Source organism: Mus caroli, unplaced genomic scaffold (genome assembly GCF_978045245.1).
Source record: "Mus caroli unplaced genomic scaffold, Mus_caroli_1 scaffold_1, whole genome shotgun sequence".
Lineage (NCBI taxonomy): Eukaryota > Metazoa > Chordata > Mammalia > Rodentia > Muridae > Mus > Mus caroli.
The window spans coordinates 66,902,086-66,919,351 of NW_028227256.1; the positions used below are offsets into that span (position 1 = coordinate 66,902,086).

A 17,266-nucleotide genomic window follows, 5' to 3' on the forward strand; every position below is an offset into this window, starting at 1 on the left:
AGTAATTCTGTTGAACTTTGGTTCAGTGGAAAAAATAATGATGTAAAAATGGAAGAAAGATCTTTACTAAGAAGTCTGGATTAACATGTGGCCTAAGAGAACCTTAGATACCCAGAATCTTAGGTGAAAGGAATAGATAAAGCTGGGCGGTGGTGGCACACGACTTGAATACCAGCACTTGGGAGACAAAGGCAGGCAGATTTCTGAGTTTGAGGCCAGCCTGGTGTACAGAGTGAGTTCCAGGACAGCCAGAGCTACACAGAGAAACCCTGTCTCAGAAAAAAGAAAGAAAGAAAGAAAGAAAGAAAGAAAGAAAGAAAGAAAGAAAGAAGAAAGAAAAGAAAAGAAAAGAAAAGAAAAGAAAGAAGAAAGAGAAAGAAAGAAAGAGGAAGGAAGAAAAGAAAGAAGGAATAGATAGCTTAGTTTGCACATATAGGTAGACACATGGGATACCAGAAACATTCCAGATATATAGAGAAAGAACCAACATGAATTCCATCCTTTAAAAATAAACAACTCAACTATGTTTAATCATAGCTAGGCCATGAAGCTTGGACCTATATTATCATTGTTTTGGGACAAATAGAGATGGTCAGTAGTTAGCTTGCATGGGACTGAGACTCCAAATAATGACAACATTCTAAAATCTAGGCTGCTTTCAAGAGAATATTGAACCTCTAATTTGACTAATGTATAATATTTTATAATAGAACATGAGAGCATCAAAAATAATTTATTTGCCAGTTGGAATTATTATGGACCACTAACTATAGATATAAACAGCAACAACAGTAACAAAGCTAGTGAATGTTCATTTATGATGATGTACTTGGTGCCAAGCATATGATGCCAAGCATGTGATGACAGATTTGTCACTCATCACTCATGAAAGCCTATAAAATAGGGAAAATATTGGTTATAATTTATAGTTGATAAAACATACTTTAAAAATATGGCAAACAGATCTTTCCTGCTTGCTGAATCTTCCTGAGCAAGCCAAGCAGCCCTGAGCAGCCAGTTATTCCAGGGGGACCTCCGTTCTCCCACCACCTCTCCTCCTGTTTCATCAGATCTGCATATACAGAACAATACAGACCTTCAGATATAGAACTATACAATCCAAGGTTACCCCATCAGAGGCCTGCCACACCAGGACTATTCAGGTTAACCCCCTTCACAATACCTATTACAACAGGAACACCCAGCTCTTGAAAGAACACAATGAACAAAAGCCAGGTCAATATGACACATTGAAAATAGAGCTACCCTACTACAGCAAGCCCTGGATACCCTAACACAACTGAAGCACAAGAAAATAACCTTAAATCCAATCTTATATAGATGATAGATGCCTTTAAAGAGGAAATGAATAAATCCTTTAAAGAAATACAAGAATATACAATCAAACAGGTAGAGGTATTCAAAGAGGAAACAAATAAATCCCTTAAAGATATATAGGAAAAATACAATTAAACAGTTGAAGGAAATAAATAAAGCTGTGTAAGACCTAAAAGTGGAAATAGAAGCAACAGAGGAAACTGAGGGAATCTTGGAGATGGAACACCTAGGGAAGAGAACAGGAACAACAGATGCAAGCATCATCAACAGAATACAAGAGTTGGAAGAGAGAATGTCATGCATAGAGGATACAATAGAAGAAATTGATACATCGGTCAAAGAAAATGTTAAATCTGAAAAATTCCTGACACAAACATACAGGAAATCTGGACACCACGAGAAGACCTAACCTAAGAATAATAGGAATAGAGGAAGGTGAAGACTCACAGCTCCAAAACTCAGAAAATATTTTCAATATGATCATAGAAGAAAACTTTCTCAACCTAAAGAGAGAGATGCCTGTGAACATACAATAAGCTTACAGAACACCAATAAGACTGGACAAGAAAAGAAAATCCTCCTGGCATATAATAATCAAAACACAAAATCTACAGGAGAAAAGCAAAAAGAGAAAAAAGCCAAGTAATATACAAAGGCAAAACTATCAGAATAACACCAGACTTCACAACAGAGACTCCAAAATTGTAAGGTCATGGACAGATATCTTGCAACCTCTAAAACACCACAAATGCCAACCTACACTACTATACCAGTAATAGTGTCAATCACCATAAATGGATAAAATAAGATATCTCAAGTCAAGTTCAAATTCAAACAATATCTATCCACAAATCCAGTCCTACAGAAAATACTGGATGGAAAATTCCACCTAGGGAGGATAAATACATCCATGAAAACACAGGAAACAAATAATTCCATACTGGCAAAAGCAAGTGAAGCACACACAGTCTCTCTCTCTCTCTCTCTCTCTCTCTCTCTCTCTCTCTCTCTCTCTCTCTCTCTCTCTCTTTCTCTCTCTCTCTCTCTATCCACCAAAATCAAAATAAAAGGAAGTCACAATTATTGGTCATTAATATCGCTCAACATCTATTGAATCAATTCCTCAATAAAAAGACAGGTAACACAATGGATGTGAAAACAGGATCAATCCATCTGCTAAATATAAGAAACACACTTCAGCAATAAAGATAGACATTATCTCAGAGCAAATGGCTGGAAAAATATTTTCGAGAAAATGGATCCAAGAATGAAGCTGGAGTAGCCATTCTAATCTATAATAAAATATACTTTCAACCAACCTTAATCAAAAGAGACAGGGAAAAATCTTCATACTCATCAAAGGAAAAATCTACCAAAATGATATCTCAATTCTGAACATCTATGCAGCAAACACAGGGTAACCCATATTTGTAAAAGAAACATTTCTAGAGCTTAAATTGCATATCGAACCCCATACATTAATAATGGGAGACTTCAACACCTCCTCTCACTAATTGACAGGTCATACAGACACTATGAATCAAATGGACCTAACAAACTTCTTAGAATATTTTACCCAAATACAAAAGAATATATGTTCTTCTCAGCACCTCATGGATCATTCTCCAAAATTGACTGTATAGTCAGTCACAAAGAAAATTGAACACAATATAAGAAAATTGAAATCAAGCCTGTATTTTATCAGACCACCATGGATTAAAGCTGGACACTACCACCAACAGAAACACCAGAAAGTCTACACACTCATGGAAAGTGCACAACTTTTTATTCAGTGATCTCTGGGTCAGGATAGAAATAAAAGACTTTCTAGAATCCAATGAAAATGAAGACACATCATACTCACATGTATGGAACACAATGAAAGCAGTCATAGGAGGAAAGTTCATAGCATTAAATACCTCCATAAAGAAATTAGAAAGTCCTTATACCAATAATTTCAAAATATATCTGAAAGCTCTAAAAAGAAGAAGGAGAAGAAGAAGAAGAAGAAGAAGAAGAAGAAGAAGAAGAAGAAGAAGAAGAAGAAGAAGAAGAAGAAGAAGAAGAAGCAGCAGCAGCAGCAAACATACCAAAGAGGAGTAGAAGGCAGGAAATAATCAAAATCAGGGCTGAAATCAATCAGTTAGAAACAAAGTAATACAAAGAATCAACAAAAACCGAGAGCTGGTTCTTTGAGAAAAATCATTAAGATAGGCAAATTCTGAGCCAAAGTAACCAAAGACAGAGTTACAGCATCCAAATTAAAAAATCAGAAATGAAATGGGAGAAGAGACAACAGACAGTGGGAAAATTCAAAGAACAATTAGGTCCTACTTCAAAAGCCTATACTCCACAAAATTGGAAAATCTTAATGAAATGGATAATTTTCTAGACAGATATCCCTTACCAAAGTTAAACCAAGATCATATAAACCATTTAAACGGCCCTGCAACTCCTGAAGAAATTAGAAGCAGTCATTAAAAATCTCCCAACCAAAAATCCAGGGCCAGATGATTTTAGTGCAGCATTCTACCAGACTTTCAAAGAAGAGCTAATACCAATGTTCCTCAACTACTCCACAAAATAGAAGCAGATGTAACCGTGTCAAACTCATTCTATGAAATCACAGTCACACTGATACATAAACCACACAAAGACTCAACAAAAGAGAGAGAGAACTTCAGACCCATTTCTCTTAAGAACATTGTTGCAGAACTACTTAATAATAATAATAAAAATACTTGCAAACTGAATCCAGGGACAAATCAAAGACTTTCTCTATCATGATCAAGTAGGCTTCATCCCAGGAATGCAGGGATGGTTCAATATTAAAAGGTGTCTACCCGCATATCAACCATATAAACAAACTCAAAGAAAGAAATTCACTCATTCATCTCATTCTATGCTGAAAAAGCCTTTGACAAAACCCACCACCCCTTCATGATAGAAGTATTAGAGATCTCAGGGATATAAGGCACATTCCTGAACATAACCAAAGCAACATACAGCAAGCCAGTCTCCAGCATCAAACTAAACAAAGAGAAACTTAAAATAATTCCACTAAAACCAAGGACAAGACAAAGCTACTCAATTTCACCCTATGTATTCAATATCAAACTTAGAGCTCTATCTAGAGCATCATGACAACTAAAAGATATCAAGGGGATATAAATTAGAAAAGGAAGAAGTCAAAGTGTCACTATTTGTGCATTATATGATAGTATACATAAATGACCCCAAAATTCTACCAGAGAACTCCTACCAGAGAACTGAAAAAACACCTTCTACAAAGTGGCTGGGTACAAAATTAACTAAAAGAGACCAGTAGCCCTCTTTTATACAAATGATAAATGGGTCAAGAAAGAAATTAGGGAAGCAACACCTTTCATAGCCCAAATAATATCTTGGTGTAACTCTAACCAAGAAAGCTAAAGATCTGTATGATATGAACTTCAAGCCCCTGAACAAAGAAATTGAAGAAGATGCTTCATGATAATGGATATGTAAAGTTGACATAGTGATTATAGTGGTAACATAACGCCATAGTGGTAAGATGGCAATCTGCAGACTCAATGCAATCAATCCCCATCAAAATTCCAACACATTTTAAAAAATAAAACTCGAAAGAGCAATTCACAACTTCATATGGAAAAACAAACAAACAAACAAACAAAAAACAGGATAGCCAAAACAATCCATAACAATAAAAGAACTTCTGGAGGAATCACCATCTCTGACTTCAAGCTGTACTACAGAGAAATAGTGATAAAAACTCTACACAGTATTTAGAAACAGACACCTTGATCAACGGAATTGAATCAAAGACCCAGAAATAAGCCCACAAAGCCCACAAACCTATGGTCACCTGATTTTTTAAATTTATTTTTATTTATTTATTTATTTATTTATTTATTTATTTATTTATTTATCTAGAGACAGGGTTTCTCTATGTAGCCCTGGCTGTACTGCAACTCACTTTGTAGACCAGGCTGGCCTCGAACTCAGAAAACTGCCTGCTTCTACCTCACAAGTGCTGGGATTAAAGACATGCACCGCCACACCTGGCTTGATTTTTTTTTTTAATAGAAAATCCAAAACATAAAATGGGGAAAAAAGAAAACATCTTCAACAAATGGTGCTGGTCTAACTGGATTTCTACATGTTGAAGAATGCAAATAGGTCCATATTTATCAACCTGGAAAAAAGTCACATCCAAGTATATTAAGGACCTCAAGATAAAACCAGATACACTAAATCTCATAGAAGATAAAGTAGGAAATTACCTTGAATGCATTGGTACAGGAGACAATTTCCTGAATATAACACCAGTGGCTCAGGCTCTAAGATCAACAATTAATAAATGAGACATCACGAGACTTCAAAGACAAAGTACTCTGTCAATTGGACAAAACGACAGCCTACAGATTGGGAAAGGATCTTCACCAACCCTACATCTGGCAGAGAACTAATATTTAAATTTTATAAACAAGATGTTAAACACAAACAACCCAAATAACCCAATTTAACAATGGGGTACAGAGCTAAATGGAGAATTTTCAGCAGTGGAATCTCAAATGGTCAAGAAACACTTATAGAAATGTCCAAAGTCCTCAGTCAATTGGGAAACACAAATCAAAACAATCGTGAGGTTCATCTTATACCCATAAGGATGGCTAAGATAAAAAGCTCAAGAGGTAGCACATGTTGGCTAGGATATGGAGCACTCCTTCATTGCTTTTGGGAGTGCAAACTTGTGCAACCAGTTTGGAAATCAATTTGGCAGTTTCCCAGAAAACTTGAATTGTTCTACCTCAAGAGCCAGCTATACCGCTCCTGGGTGGAGTGGTATATCCCAAAGAAGATGCTCCACCATCCCACAAAGACACTTGCTAAACAATGTTCATAGCAGCTTTATTTATAATAACCAGAAACTGAAAACAATTTAAATGTTTCTCCACTGAAGAATGGATAAAGAAAATTTGGTACATCTATACAATGCAATGCTATTTAGCTATTAAGAACATGAATTTTGCAGACAAATAGATGGATCTTGAGAATATCATCTTGAGTGAGGTAACCCAGTCCCAAAAGGACATACCTACTATTTTCTCACTTATAAGTGGATATTAGCCATAAAATACAGGATACTCACTCCACAGACACAAAGAAGCTAACAAGAAGAAAGGCACAAGCAAGGATGCTTGAATCTTACTCAGAAAGGGGAAAAATAGTCATAGGAGGCAGATGGAGAGATAACTGTGGGAGAGGATATGGGGAGGAGATTGGGAGTTTCAAGATCAGGTGTAGGGAGGGAGGGGAGATATGACCAGAGGGCAACTAGAATGAACGGAAATCTATAGCTTATTGGGGTGGGAAGGGTATTTCTAGGTTGAGACAGAGACCTGGGATAAGGGAGACACCTGAGAATCAATGGGATTGAATTTAGCTGTGACTAACAGCAATGAGGATATGAACCCTGAAGAATTTGCTAGGCAGGAATGCCAGTGGAGCTATGGTGACACCAACCTACACAAAAAACTTTCGACCTAAAATTTATCCTCTCTACTAGACATACAGGAATAGAGGATGGAACAGAGACCGAGTAGATGGATAACCAATAGCCAGCCCAACTTGAGACCATCCTAGGAGTAAGCATCAATTCCTGACACTATTGAAGATACTCGGTTATGCTTGCAGACAGGAGACTAGCATGGCTGTCCTCTGAGAGGCTTCACTCAGGAGCTGACTTAAACACATGCAGACACCCACATCTGGGGACTCTTATGGAAGAATGGGAGGAAGGATTTCAGACCTAGAAGGTGATAGGAACTCCACAGGAAGACCAACAGAGTCAACTAACCTGGACACTTGGGGCTCTCAGAGACTGAACCACCAATCAAAGAACATACATGGGCTGGACCTAGACATTCCTGCACATATGTAGCAGATATGCAGCTTGGTCTTCATCTGTGACCCAAACAACTGGAGCAGTGTCTATTCCAAAAGATGTTGCTTGTAAGTGGGATAGGTTCTTTTAGCTGGGCTGCCATGTCTGGCCTCAGTGGGAGAGGAAGCACTTATCCTAGCAGAGACTAGCTTCCTATGACTATTTTATTCCCCTTTCTGAGTAAGATTCAAGCATCCTTGCTTGTGCCTTTCTTCTTGTTTAGCTTCTTTGTGTCTGTGGAATGAGTATCCTGTATTTTATGGCTAATATCCACTTATAAGTGAGAAAATACCAGGTATGTCCTTTTGGGACTGGGTTACCTCACTCAAGATGATATTCTCAGGATCCATCTATCTCCAACCCCACTACCCCTCCCTCCCTGCCATGAGGAGAAAAGGAGGAGGTAGGGGGAAGGATTGTGGAAGTGGGTGACCAGGAGGGTGACAGTGAGCAGGAAGTAAATTGAATAAGTAAAAGAAAATAAATAAATTTGTAAGTTTAATTTTTTCAAAATCTATTGTTAATGATGTTTCTTAAATGCTTTAACCTCCCTTGTAGCCCACCACCCACCAGAGGTAGTGGAAAAGGAAGGTTCTTTGGAGCAACTCCCATCCGTGTTGTCTGGAAATTGGCAGTTGAGTTCACAGTTCAGCAGTGGCAGCTCAATCCACTTGCAAACACTTCACAGATACACCAACAGTCGGTTTGGTAGAGTCTGGATAGCAAACAAGAGTCAGCAGCAGTAGCACTACCTAGCAGCGACAGCAAGGCCTTAGTCTTGGGCAGGAAGGACAACGAGGGATGTCAGAAGTTCTAGCCTGTGCCTATCTCAGGGAAGTGATGATCTGTGACGATGAGAGACCCACAAGCATTGTACAGCTAGTTCTATAAGCAAGCCTCCGGTTACTGCCTGTCGAATCCTATTTATACCCTCTAAACATCAGGTGTCCTCCATGGGTCTTGTCTCAATATGAGGGTCTGTCTCAGCTGACATCACTCTGCTAGTCATCCTGAGTCTGAGGAAGAAACTGCAGCACACCTCTAGAAGATTTTTGGTGCATTTCTCTTCGAAGTGCTGACAAGTGGACCTCAACTACACAATGTAAGGCAGACCATATAGGCGTGTCATAAGCAAAGAATCCTTCATTGTCTGTCCTTTCATGGTTGCTTTAGCAGAACATCCTCTCTCTGGTGCCTTCTTCAGTAAAACATTCCTTCACAAGTCTGCCTTAGCCTTTCACCTGTGTCTACTTTAAGGAAACGTTCCTTCACGTGTTTGCCCCACCAAAACACCATCCAACACAACCGTCTTTCCAAAAAAAAAAAAAGAAAAAGAAACCTTAAAAGTTTCCTTTTCATTAATTAACTGAGAAAACAACAAAACCAACCAACCAAACATGGTAAACAGCTTGCATAACTGTACATTTCAGCTCACATTGTAGCTGAGTAGTGATTGAGAGGCCTGGTTTTCAGGCCTGAGTTTTACTTCCTATAGAAAGCTTCACTCTCAGAAATTGATATTCATTTAGTCAGGGGTGGAACCAGAGATTGTGGTATTTTCAATACAAACTGTGAGATGCTTTCAAGTGGCAGAGTTGAGAGCCACCAGCTGTTGAAGCTGAGAGCTTAGCTTTCCTTGCATTTGTACCTTGTCAATAAAAAGAATTGGTGATGGCTAGGGATAGTTGAAAGCTTTATTTTCTTCCTCTGTCTTCTATGCATTCTTTATTCAAGAATTTTACATTGATCTTTCTGATTCTTTGACTATTTGTTGGTTTATGGTTCCTGGAATGCTGATTGGTTACATGAGTCTTGGGATCTGTCTCTGTGAATGCTTGCATGCTAATCCGTCATTACTATATATAGGTCTTCTCTTGGTTGTTTTTGTAAGTCTTCTTTCAAATAGCTTCTTAGTTATTGTTATATATTCTTATTTTCATCTGAGTTTAGAAACAGTGACAAGACTTGGTAACTGTTTTTTAAATGCTCTATTTTGTTATCTTCTGTAGTTCAGTACAATGCTCATGAAATTGATGCATATAGGTGTTTTTAAGGAAAGGCTCTTTCTGTGTACAGATGTGTGTACTTACATTGTTAATACAACACAATGCCTGTGTGTGTGCTTACATTGTTAACAAAGTGCAATGCATGTGTATGTGCTTACATTGTTAACAAAGTGCAATGCATGTGTGTGTGCTTACATTGTTAACACAGCGCATATGTGTGTGTACTTTCAGTGTTAACGCAGCAATATGCATGTGTGTGTGTGTGTATTTGCATTGTTAACTCAGTCCTATATGATAGGTAGGAATGTAAATTGATATCCTATTACTAAAGAGATAACTGTAAAGAGCTGTCATGTTTTTTGTCAAATACTTTCTTCATTTGAATTATTTATACTTCCGAAAGTGTGTATGTGCTTTAGGAAAAGTAATCAATGCAGTACTGTTTTATTTAGAGAAAGCTCTGTTAGTAGCAGTGAATACCACAAAGGAGACAAAAATAATAGGATAGTATACAAAATATGACATTGATAATTTTTGCAAAACAGACTGGTGTGTCACATAAAACTGTGACTTTGATAGTGTTACATGAAAACTTCAGGATGAATTGAGAAGAGGGAACTTTAATATCTCACTCTCTTCAATAGACAGGTCATGCAGACAAGAACTAAAAAGAGAATTGTTGGAGTTAAAGAATGTCATAAATCAAATAAACCTAGCAAGCATCTGCTGACAGTTGCACCCAAACACAAAATATATACTTTCTTCTTAGCAGCACCTCATGGTACTTTCTCCAAATGTGCTAAAACACAAACCAACTCAACAGATAAAAGAAAATTGAAATAATACTTTGCATCCTGTCTGATCACCATGTATTAAAGATGGATATTAACAATAACATAAACGTCAAAAAGTGTAAAATCTCATAGAAACAGAACAGTTCACCACTGAATGAAAATGTGGCAAGACAGTAATAAAAAGGGAAATTAAAATGGTTTTAGAATGGAATAAAAAAAACCACAACATATTAAACCTATGGGACATAGTGTAGGTAGTTATAAAACGCAAGTTTATAGTATTAAGTGCCTCCATTAAAAAACTGGAGAGATCTCGTGTTAGTAGCTTAACAACATACCCAAGAAAGGGCATCCATGCTCGACATTACCTAGATTCTCAGGATCTGCAAGCTGGATGGCTCAAAGTCCTAGGGTAAAATCAAACACAACTGAAAAAAAGTTTCCTATACTCATTAATTGGTGCCTGGCCCAATTGCCAATCAGAGATGCTTCCTACAGCAAATACTGAGGAAGCCTAGTCTATTTGCATCTTGTTATGCTGTGTTGGGTTGATGTTACTAGAAGTCCTGATTTTTCTCTGAAGGGAAAAGGAGGAAGAGTGGACCTGGGGGAGAGGAGAGGTGAAGGGTTTACTCGGAGAAGGTGAGGGAGGGAAGGCTGTGGTCAGGTTTTATTGTATGAGAGAAGAATAAAAACAAATAAAACAAAGTTAAATAAAGATCAAACAAGCATTTTAAACAATCACATAACCCCTAATGAAATAGAAACAGTAGTTAAAAGTATAATTGTCTCTTCCTAAAAAAGGGTCAGTACAGATTCTACCAAACCTTCAAAGAAGAAATAATACCAATACTCCTGAAATTCTTTTGAAAATATAAGCTAGAGAAATATTTTAAACTCTTTTTATAAATACTAAAATCACACAAAAAGATGAAAATTATAAACTAGCATTCATTATGCCCATTGATGCAAAAAATTCTTATAAAATACTTAAAAACTGAATCCAGTAATACCATGGTCATGCTGGCTTATCACAGAGATGCAGGATGGTTCAACATACATAAATTAATAACCTTAATCCACCAAATAAGCAGATGTGAGACAAAACTAAATGGTCATCTCATTAGATACAGAAAAGACCTTTGACAAAAACCAGAATTCCTTTGTGATAGAAGTCCTTGCATACAAAGGGCATACATCGACATAATTGAAGCAATTTACTTTGATCTTACAGTCTACATGAACCTATACAGGGAGAAACAGAAAGCATTTTCACTAAAATGAGGAACAAGACAAAGGGCACCCATTCTCTCTGAATCTACTCAATATAGCAAGGAGTTTTAACTAGAGCAACAAGTGAACTGAAGGAGACCAAGAGAATATAAATAGGAAAGAAATGGTATGATGTCATCTATAAAAGAAGACTCCAGGAGATAGGAAGATTTTTTACATGTTCATGGATAGTCAGAATAAATAATTTGAAAATGACCATCCTACCAAAAGTGATCTACAGATTCAATTCAATCCCCATAAACATTAGAACACAATGCTTCACAGAATCTTAAAAATACATTTTAGACTTTATATAGAAACGTAAAAAGGCCAGGGTAGCCTAAACAGCCCTGAATAATACAAATGTTAGAGATATCACCAGCCTAGATTTCAAATAATATTACAGGGCTATAGCAATAAAAATAAAATTGTATTGACATTAAAAGAGAAATGTTGATTAGTAGGATCAAATTGACCCATTCCTCCAATTGTAAATATTGTATGTTTTCTCTTATATGTGGTTGTTAGCTTTTATGTTTTCTCTACATGTGTCGTAATCTGAATAACCACAGAGCTTAAGCACTAAGTAATGTACTAAAGGGAGGAAAGTTTCTCCAAAGGAAGGGGGAAAGAGTATAACCGTATATGGAGAGACAAAGACAAAACTAGAATAGGAGGCTTGAACAGGGAGAAAAAATGGGAGGGGCAAAGGAAGAAATAATTGAGGACAACTAACTCTGAAGGCCATTTGAAAAACCATATGGAAAATTACTATTTAAATGCTTCCTAAGTCATACACAAATATGAAATGAATCTATATGGAGTCACCAAATACTAAGGGAGACAATGATTCAGCTAGACATCTTATGTTACTAAATGAAACTTCCAGAGCCTGGAATCAGTTACATCATCTTTGGTCATTGGGTAAAGGAGCCCAGTGTAAACCCCCAAATATCACAGGTTATTGCAAATGCCTTTAGTTAGTCTCTACAACCAGATTATAAAGTTTTATTTATGAAGAATAACACCTATGTCATCAAACACATACACACAAATAGAACTGGTGCCTAACGAGAAGATTCACCCCTGCTCTCTAGGTAGCATTCACAGCTGTAAACTGTGCAACCTATAACAGTGACCTGTCTGCAAGATACACTGGTACAATAGAGGCACAAGTGTCATGAGTGTAACCAACCACTTTATATAAATAACTGGATTTAAGGCCCACCCCATGAGATTGAACCAGTACTTGTTGTTCAAGTGGTCCAGGTCCTGAGATTAGATAGAACACACATGCTCACGGGGAAATGCAATAATAGTACTCTTCTAAAGTAACAGCAAAATATGGCTTCTAATGTCACATTTCCATATCCATGGATCAGTGCTGTCACAAAATTATCAAAGAAACTTCTTGAAGTATATTGGAATTAACACTGAGGTTCATATAAGAATACTGTTTGGAGAAAGAAGCTTTGGAGCACACAATCCTAAATGTAACTTCTCTAAAATCTTCACTCTAGTCTCAGGGATCTATGCAGAAAAGGAGGCAGAAAGATTTTATGAGCAAGAGGTGATGGGTGATTCTGAGTAAACTCTGTTTTCCATGCACAATGGTATTGTTGCACTATGGAGTCACAAAGACTGTGCTATCATGTACAAGAGCTACACAAGTTCAAGCTAGTTGGGTCCCTGTGCTAAGAGGAGGAACTGGACATGGAGATCCACTGCTAGCCAAGAAACTATCTGCAGTTGATTCCAACTAGAAAGGGCGATAATTTCATTGGGTATACCAACTATGATTTAGGAGAGTTCCCATGTCCAGGAGTATGTGGCCAGCACAAAATTAACTCACTGGTATCTTTGTGGACTTTCTGTTTCATTTTACCTTTTAGTCTACATTTTTTATCTTATTGGACTTTCTGTTTCTTTTGATTTTTTTGTGGGTTTGTGTGTGTGTGTGTGTGCACACACACACACATGCTTAACTATGGTTTGTTTTTTTGTGTGAGGGGGGTCAGAGATATAGCATTGAAAATGTAAATGAAATAAATACCAAAAAAGTTTGAGTATAAAAATAAATATATGGCTCCATTTCTAAGGACAATTTTAGGAAGTAAATACTATAGATGATTATTTGTGTGTGTGATATTTTAAAGAGTTATTATATAAGCCGTTAAGAATTTTAATACCTGTATTAATCATGTCTTCACTGAGGATACATTCCTGTCTTTCGAAGTTTGCTTGTTGGGGAGAGGGTTAACTAACAAATGGAGATGCGAATCCTAATGTTTGTTACTTGAAGAACTCTAACAGAAATCTTTTACTATTTGCAGATACCTTTAAAGTAATCCCATTTCCTTAAATGTAAGCAAGAAAACCATAATTAACCAGTTAGCAAGGGTCATTTTGCTAACCATGAAGATATAGGCATACTGTTAGCATAGGACAAATGTACTGCACAAATCCTTAGGCTTTGACTGCTGGAAGGAAATTGATGTCGAGGGTGAATGATTATCAAAAAATGACAATTGACAAATCATATAAGATGTTAAATTGTATATCACTTTACCCACCAAGAGAAGGAGCTCAAGTAATTTTTAATATGGATGCAACTTAGAACTAAATTTTGCTATGAAAACAAATGAATGCCTCATTTTAAATTTTGTCTTTCTTGTATATTTTCCCAAAGTTGCAGTGGAATATGAAGAATTGATAGTAAGAGTCATATATAATGGTATTTTTCTTAGAATTGAGTGTTAAATAAGACAGATCAGTGTGTAAAATGGTATAGATATGTAACAGAGAGCTTTATCTCCATGTCCCCCTCCCCAGGATTCCGAATTTCCTGTAGATATGCAACCAGATCCAAACTTGACTTCATGTACAGAAAACGTTTCTGCAGCAAAATTTGACTACAAGCTAAACAATATTTTCAGACTTCATGAACTCCCAGTGAGCTGGTAGGACTTTCAGTTTTCTTCATGCTTTTGAGATCTTGTTGCCCTGTCTAAACTGTGGTGTTCTCTTAACTATCCGTAGCTTATGTGATCTGTGAAAATAGATGCTTTAGCTTCTCACAGCAATGAAAGAATCCACTGATAGCCTCTGGAACATTGCAAGGTAATTGGTTAGGCACTTGGTGGCAGTGTAGACTAAGTCCATTATTGTAATTATTACTGTTGAGCTTGTAGATCCAACCTTCAAGAACACGCATGGATTGAAGAGAGTTTCCAAGAATTATTTAAACCTAAGCTTTAATAAACTATGAATTTTAATAATTTTCTTGATTCCAGCAATGTACTTTTCGAGTAATGCAATTTTTAATTTGTTCTTTTTGAAGTCATAATTTCATGAACTGTAGGCACATTGTTTTAAAGTAAAAACATATGTCACATTTACTAGATATAATTGCTTTAAGAATCTGAACATTTACATCTATACATATAGAAAATGTATTTTTCATATCTTTTGCTATTGATAGGGTTGGTAATGTTTATTTTTCTTTTAGAGAAGAATGTTCCTGTCAGTAATTTATAAATATAAAACAAAACTTTGTGAAAAACTTAAACTTCAGTAAATACTTTTTGTCAATAATCATAGATATTAATTTTAACTTAGATTAGTAGCATCACTGTCTTGCACTTTTATATATAATTTAAAGTATATGCAATTTTTCCTCAGGAATCTATGATTGGGTAATATATACAGGAAAAAGATCTGTCATTATTCACAAACTTCTTCAGCAAGAGTAATATCTTGTTGTATTGTAATAACATCTATTTTACCTGTAGTTCTCTTTTTCATTTGAAATGTGTCTGTTGCCTTTGAAGATATTATATGTGATGTGATATGTATGTATACATATATGTACATGTTATATATGTGTATATATATACATATCACATAGTTAATACATATATATATATACATATATCATATGGTATGGCATACATATGCACATATATGTACATATAATACATATATGGGATATATTATATATGCACACATATGTATCTACATATATGTTCATTTATGTATATGTATATATATATATACATATATATGTGTGAATACTATTGGATTATCTTAAAAACAAGAATGTTACATATGATACTTTGTGTATATATAGCATAATTGATATGATTTTAATTACATGATTAAAACCCATAGGACAATGTGTTGGAAATTTCTATTTAAATTTAAAGAGAATCATAAAAAATGATGCATTCATCTCATATGATTCTAATTAAATTTGGACATACAGCTGTGTGTATATCTATGTGTGTTTTTGTGTGTTTGTATGTCTGTGTGTATGTGTCTCTATGTGCATATGTATATCTTTGGAAGTAAGGTAACTTTCATTAAATGCTTTTTAACTATATATGATTCTGTATGCTATTTCTTACATCAGCTAAGCACCATCTACAATTTTATTTTAAAATATAAAATTATATTATTTTCACATATTTAACTTATACTTCATCGGTGGGTATAATTTGACTTGTTATAAAAAGAGACCTAGTCAGCTATTGGATGGATCACAGGGCCCCCAATAGAGGAGCTAGAGAAAGTACCCAAGGAGCTAAAGGGATCTGCAACCCTATAGGTGGAACAACAATATGAACTAACCAGTACCCCGGAGCTCGTGACTCTAGCTGCATATGTATCAAAAGATGGCCTAGTCGGCCATCACTGGAAAGAGAGGCCCATTGGACATGCAAACTTTATATGCTCCAGTACAGGGGAATGCCAGGGCCAAAAAGTGGAAGTGGGTCTGTAGGGAAGTCAGGGGGAGGGTATGGGGGACTTTTGGGATAGCATTGGAAATGTAAATGAGGAAATAATAAATTAATATTAAATATTAATTAATTAAATTAATAATAAAAATATTTTAAAAAGAGACCTAGTTATTTTAGAATTGGGTTTTAAGAATTTTCTGCAGTACATTCTACTCAGCCCAGACAATGGTGACAATATGCAGATTTGATTTGATAATAAAAAAGAATTATAATAGAGAATCACTTTCTAGGAAAAACTCCTTTTTGAACAAATGTCCAATAGTCTCTGTTCCAAAGACAATATATGTATTGAGTTCTCTTTTTCCTCGTTTATTGACAATAGATTCTTTATATATTCTGATTATGGTTTCCTCTTCCCTTACTCCTCCCTGTTCCTTCCTATCTCCCCACCCATCCAGATCCATAACTTTTCTATTTCTCATTGGAAAACAAACAGACCTCTAAAGGAACAATAATAAATTAAAATAAAAGCAAGTTGGAATAAGAAAAAAACATAAAGAAGAAAACAGCCAAAGAAGAAGCACAAGAAACACATAGACATTAAGACACATGTTTTTTTCACACACAGGAATCTCATAAAAACAGAAAACCAGAAGGTATAATATACTCACAAAGGACCTGTAAGAAACAAAAGAAAAAAATGAAAGAAAAGAAAAGAAAAGAAAAAAGAAAAGAAAAGAAAACGAAAGCCTTATTCAGCATTATGAGACACAACTCACCAAATGTGCAGTTGAGTGTTTTTTGTTAACTGTGCTGTGCTTTCAGCCTACCCTTAAGAGTGGCTTGTTTCTCCAATGAGAATCCCTTGGAGAAATTGAATTTTCATGAGCAAGAGGTTGTCCATTGGAGAGTGCTTCTGGGTCAAGAATGAGGGTGTGTTTCTACTGCTTTCAGCTCCAGGACAGTAGTCAGTGCAGACTATGCATGCTGCCACAGTCTGTGTGAGTTCACATGTGCATTAGTCCTTCTCTGTTCAGAAAGACTTCTTTCCCTTGGTGTCCTCCATCCCTTCTAGCTCTTATACTCCTTCTGCCTCTTCTTCCATAGGCTTCTTGAAGCTGGAGGTGGAAGGATTTGATGCATACAGCCAGTATAAGACAGTGTCCTAAG

At 36.1% G+C, this 17,266-nt stretch overlaps 1 protein-coding gene across 4 annotated transcripts in view; it reads left to right on the forward strand.

Moving 5' to 3' along the window:
• The window catches only part of Spag16 (sperm associated antigen 16), a 945,274-nt gene that overhangs the window by 154,041 nt on the left and 773,967 nt on the right, over nucleotides 1-17,266 (forward strand). For all 4 annotated transcript variants that reach the window (XM_021171958.3, XM_085838176.1, XM_021171981.3 and 1 more), the window contains one exon: nucleotides 14,190-14,317. In XM_021171958.3, coding sequence (XP_021027617.1) covers nucleotides 14,190-14,317 — 128 coding nt within the window. The remainder of the gene's footprint in view (nucleotides 1-14,189; nucleotides 14,318-17,266) is intronic.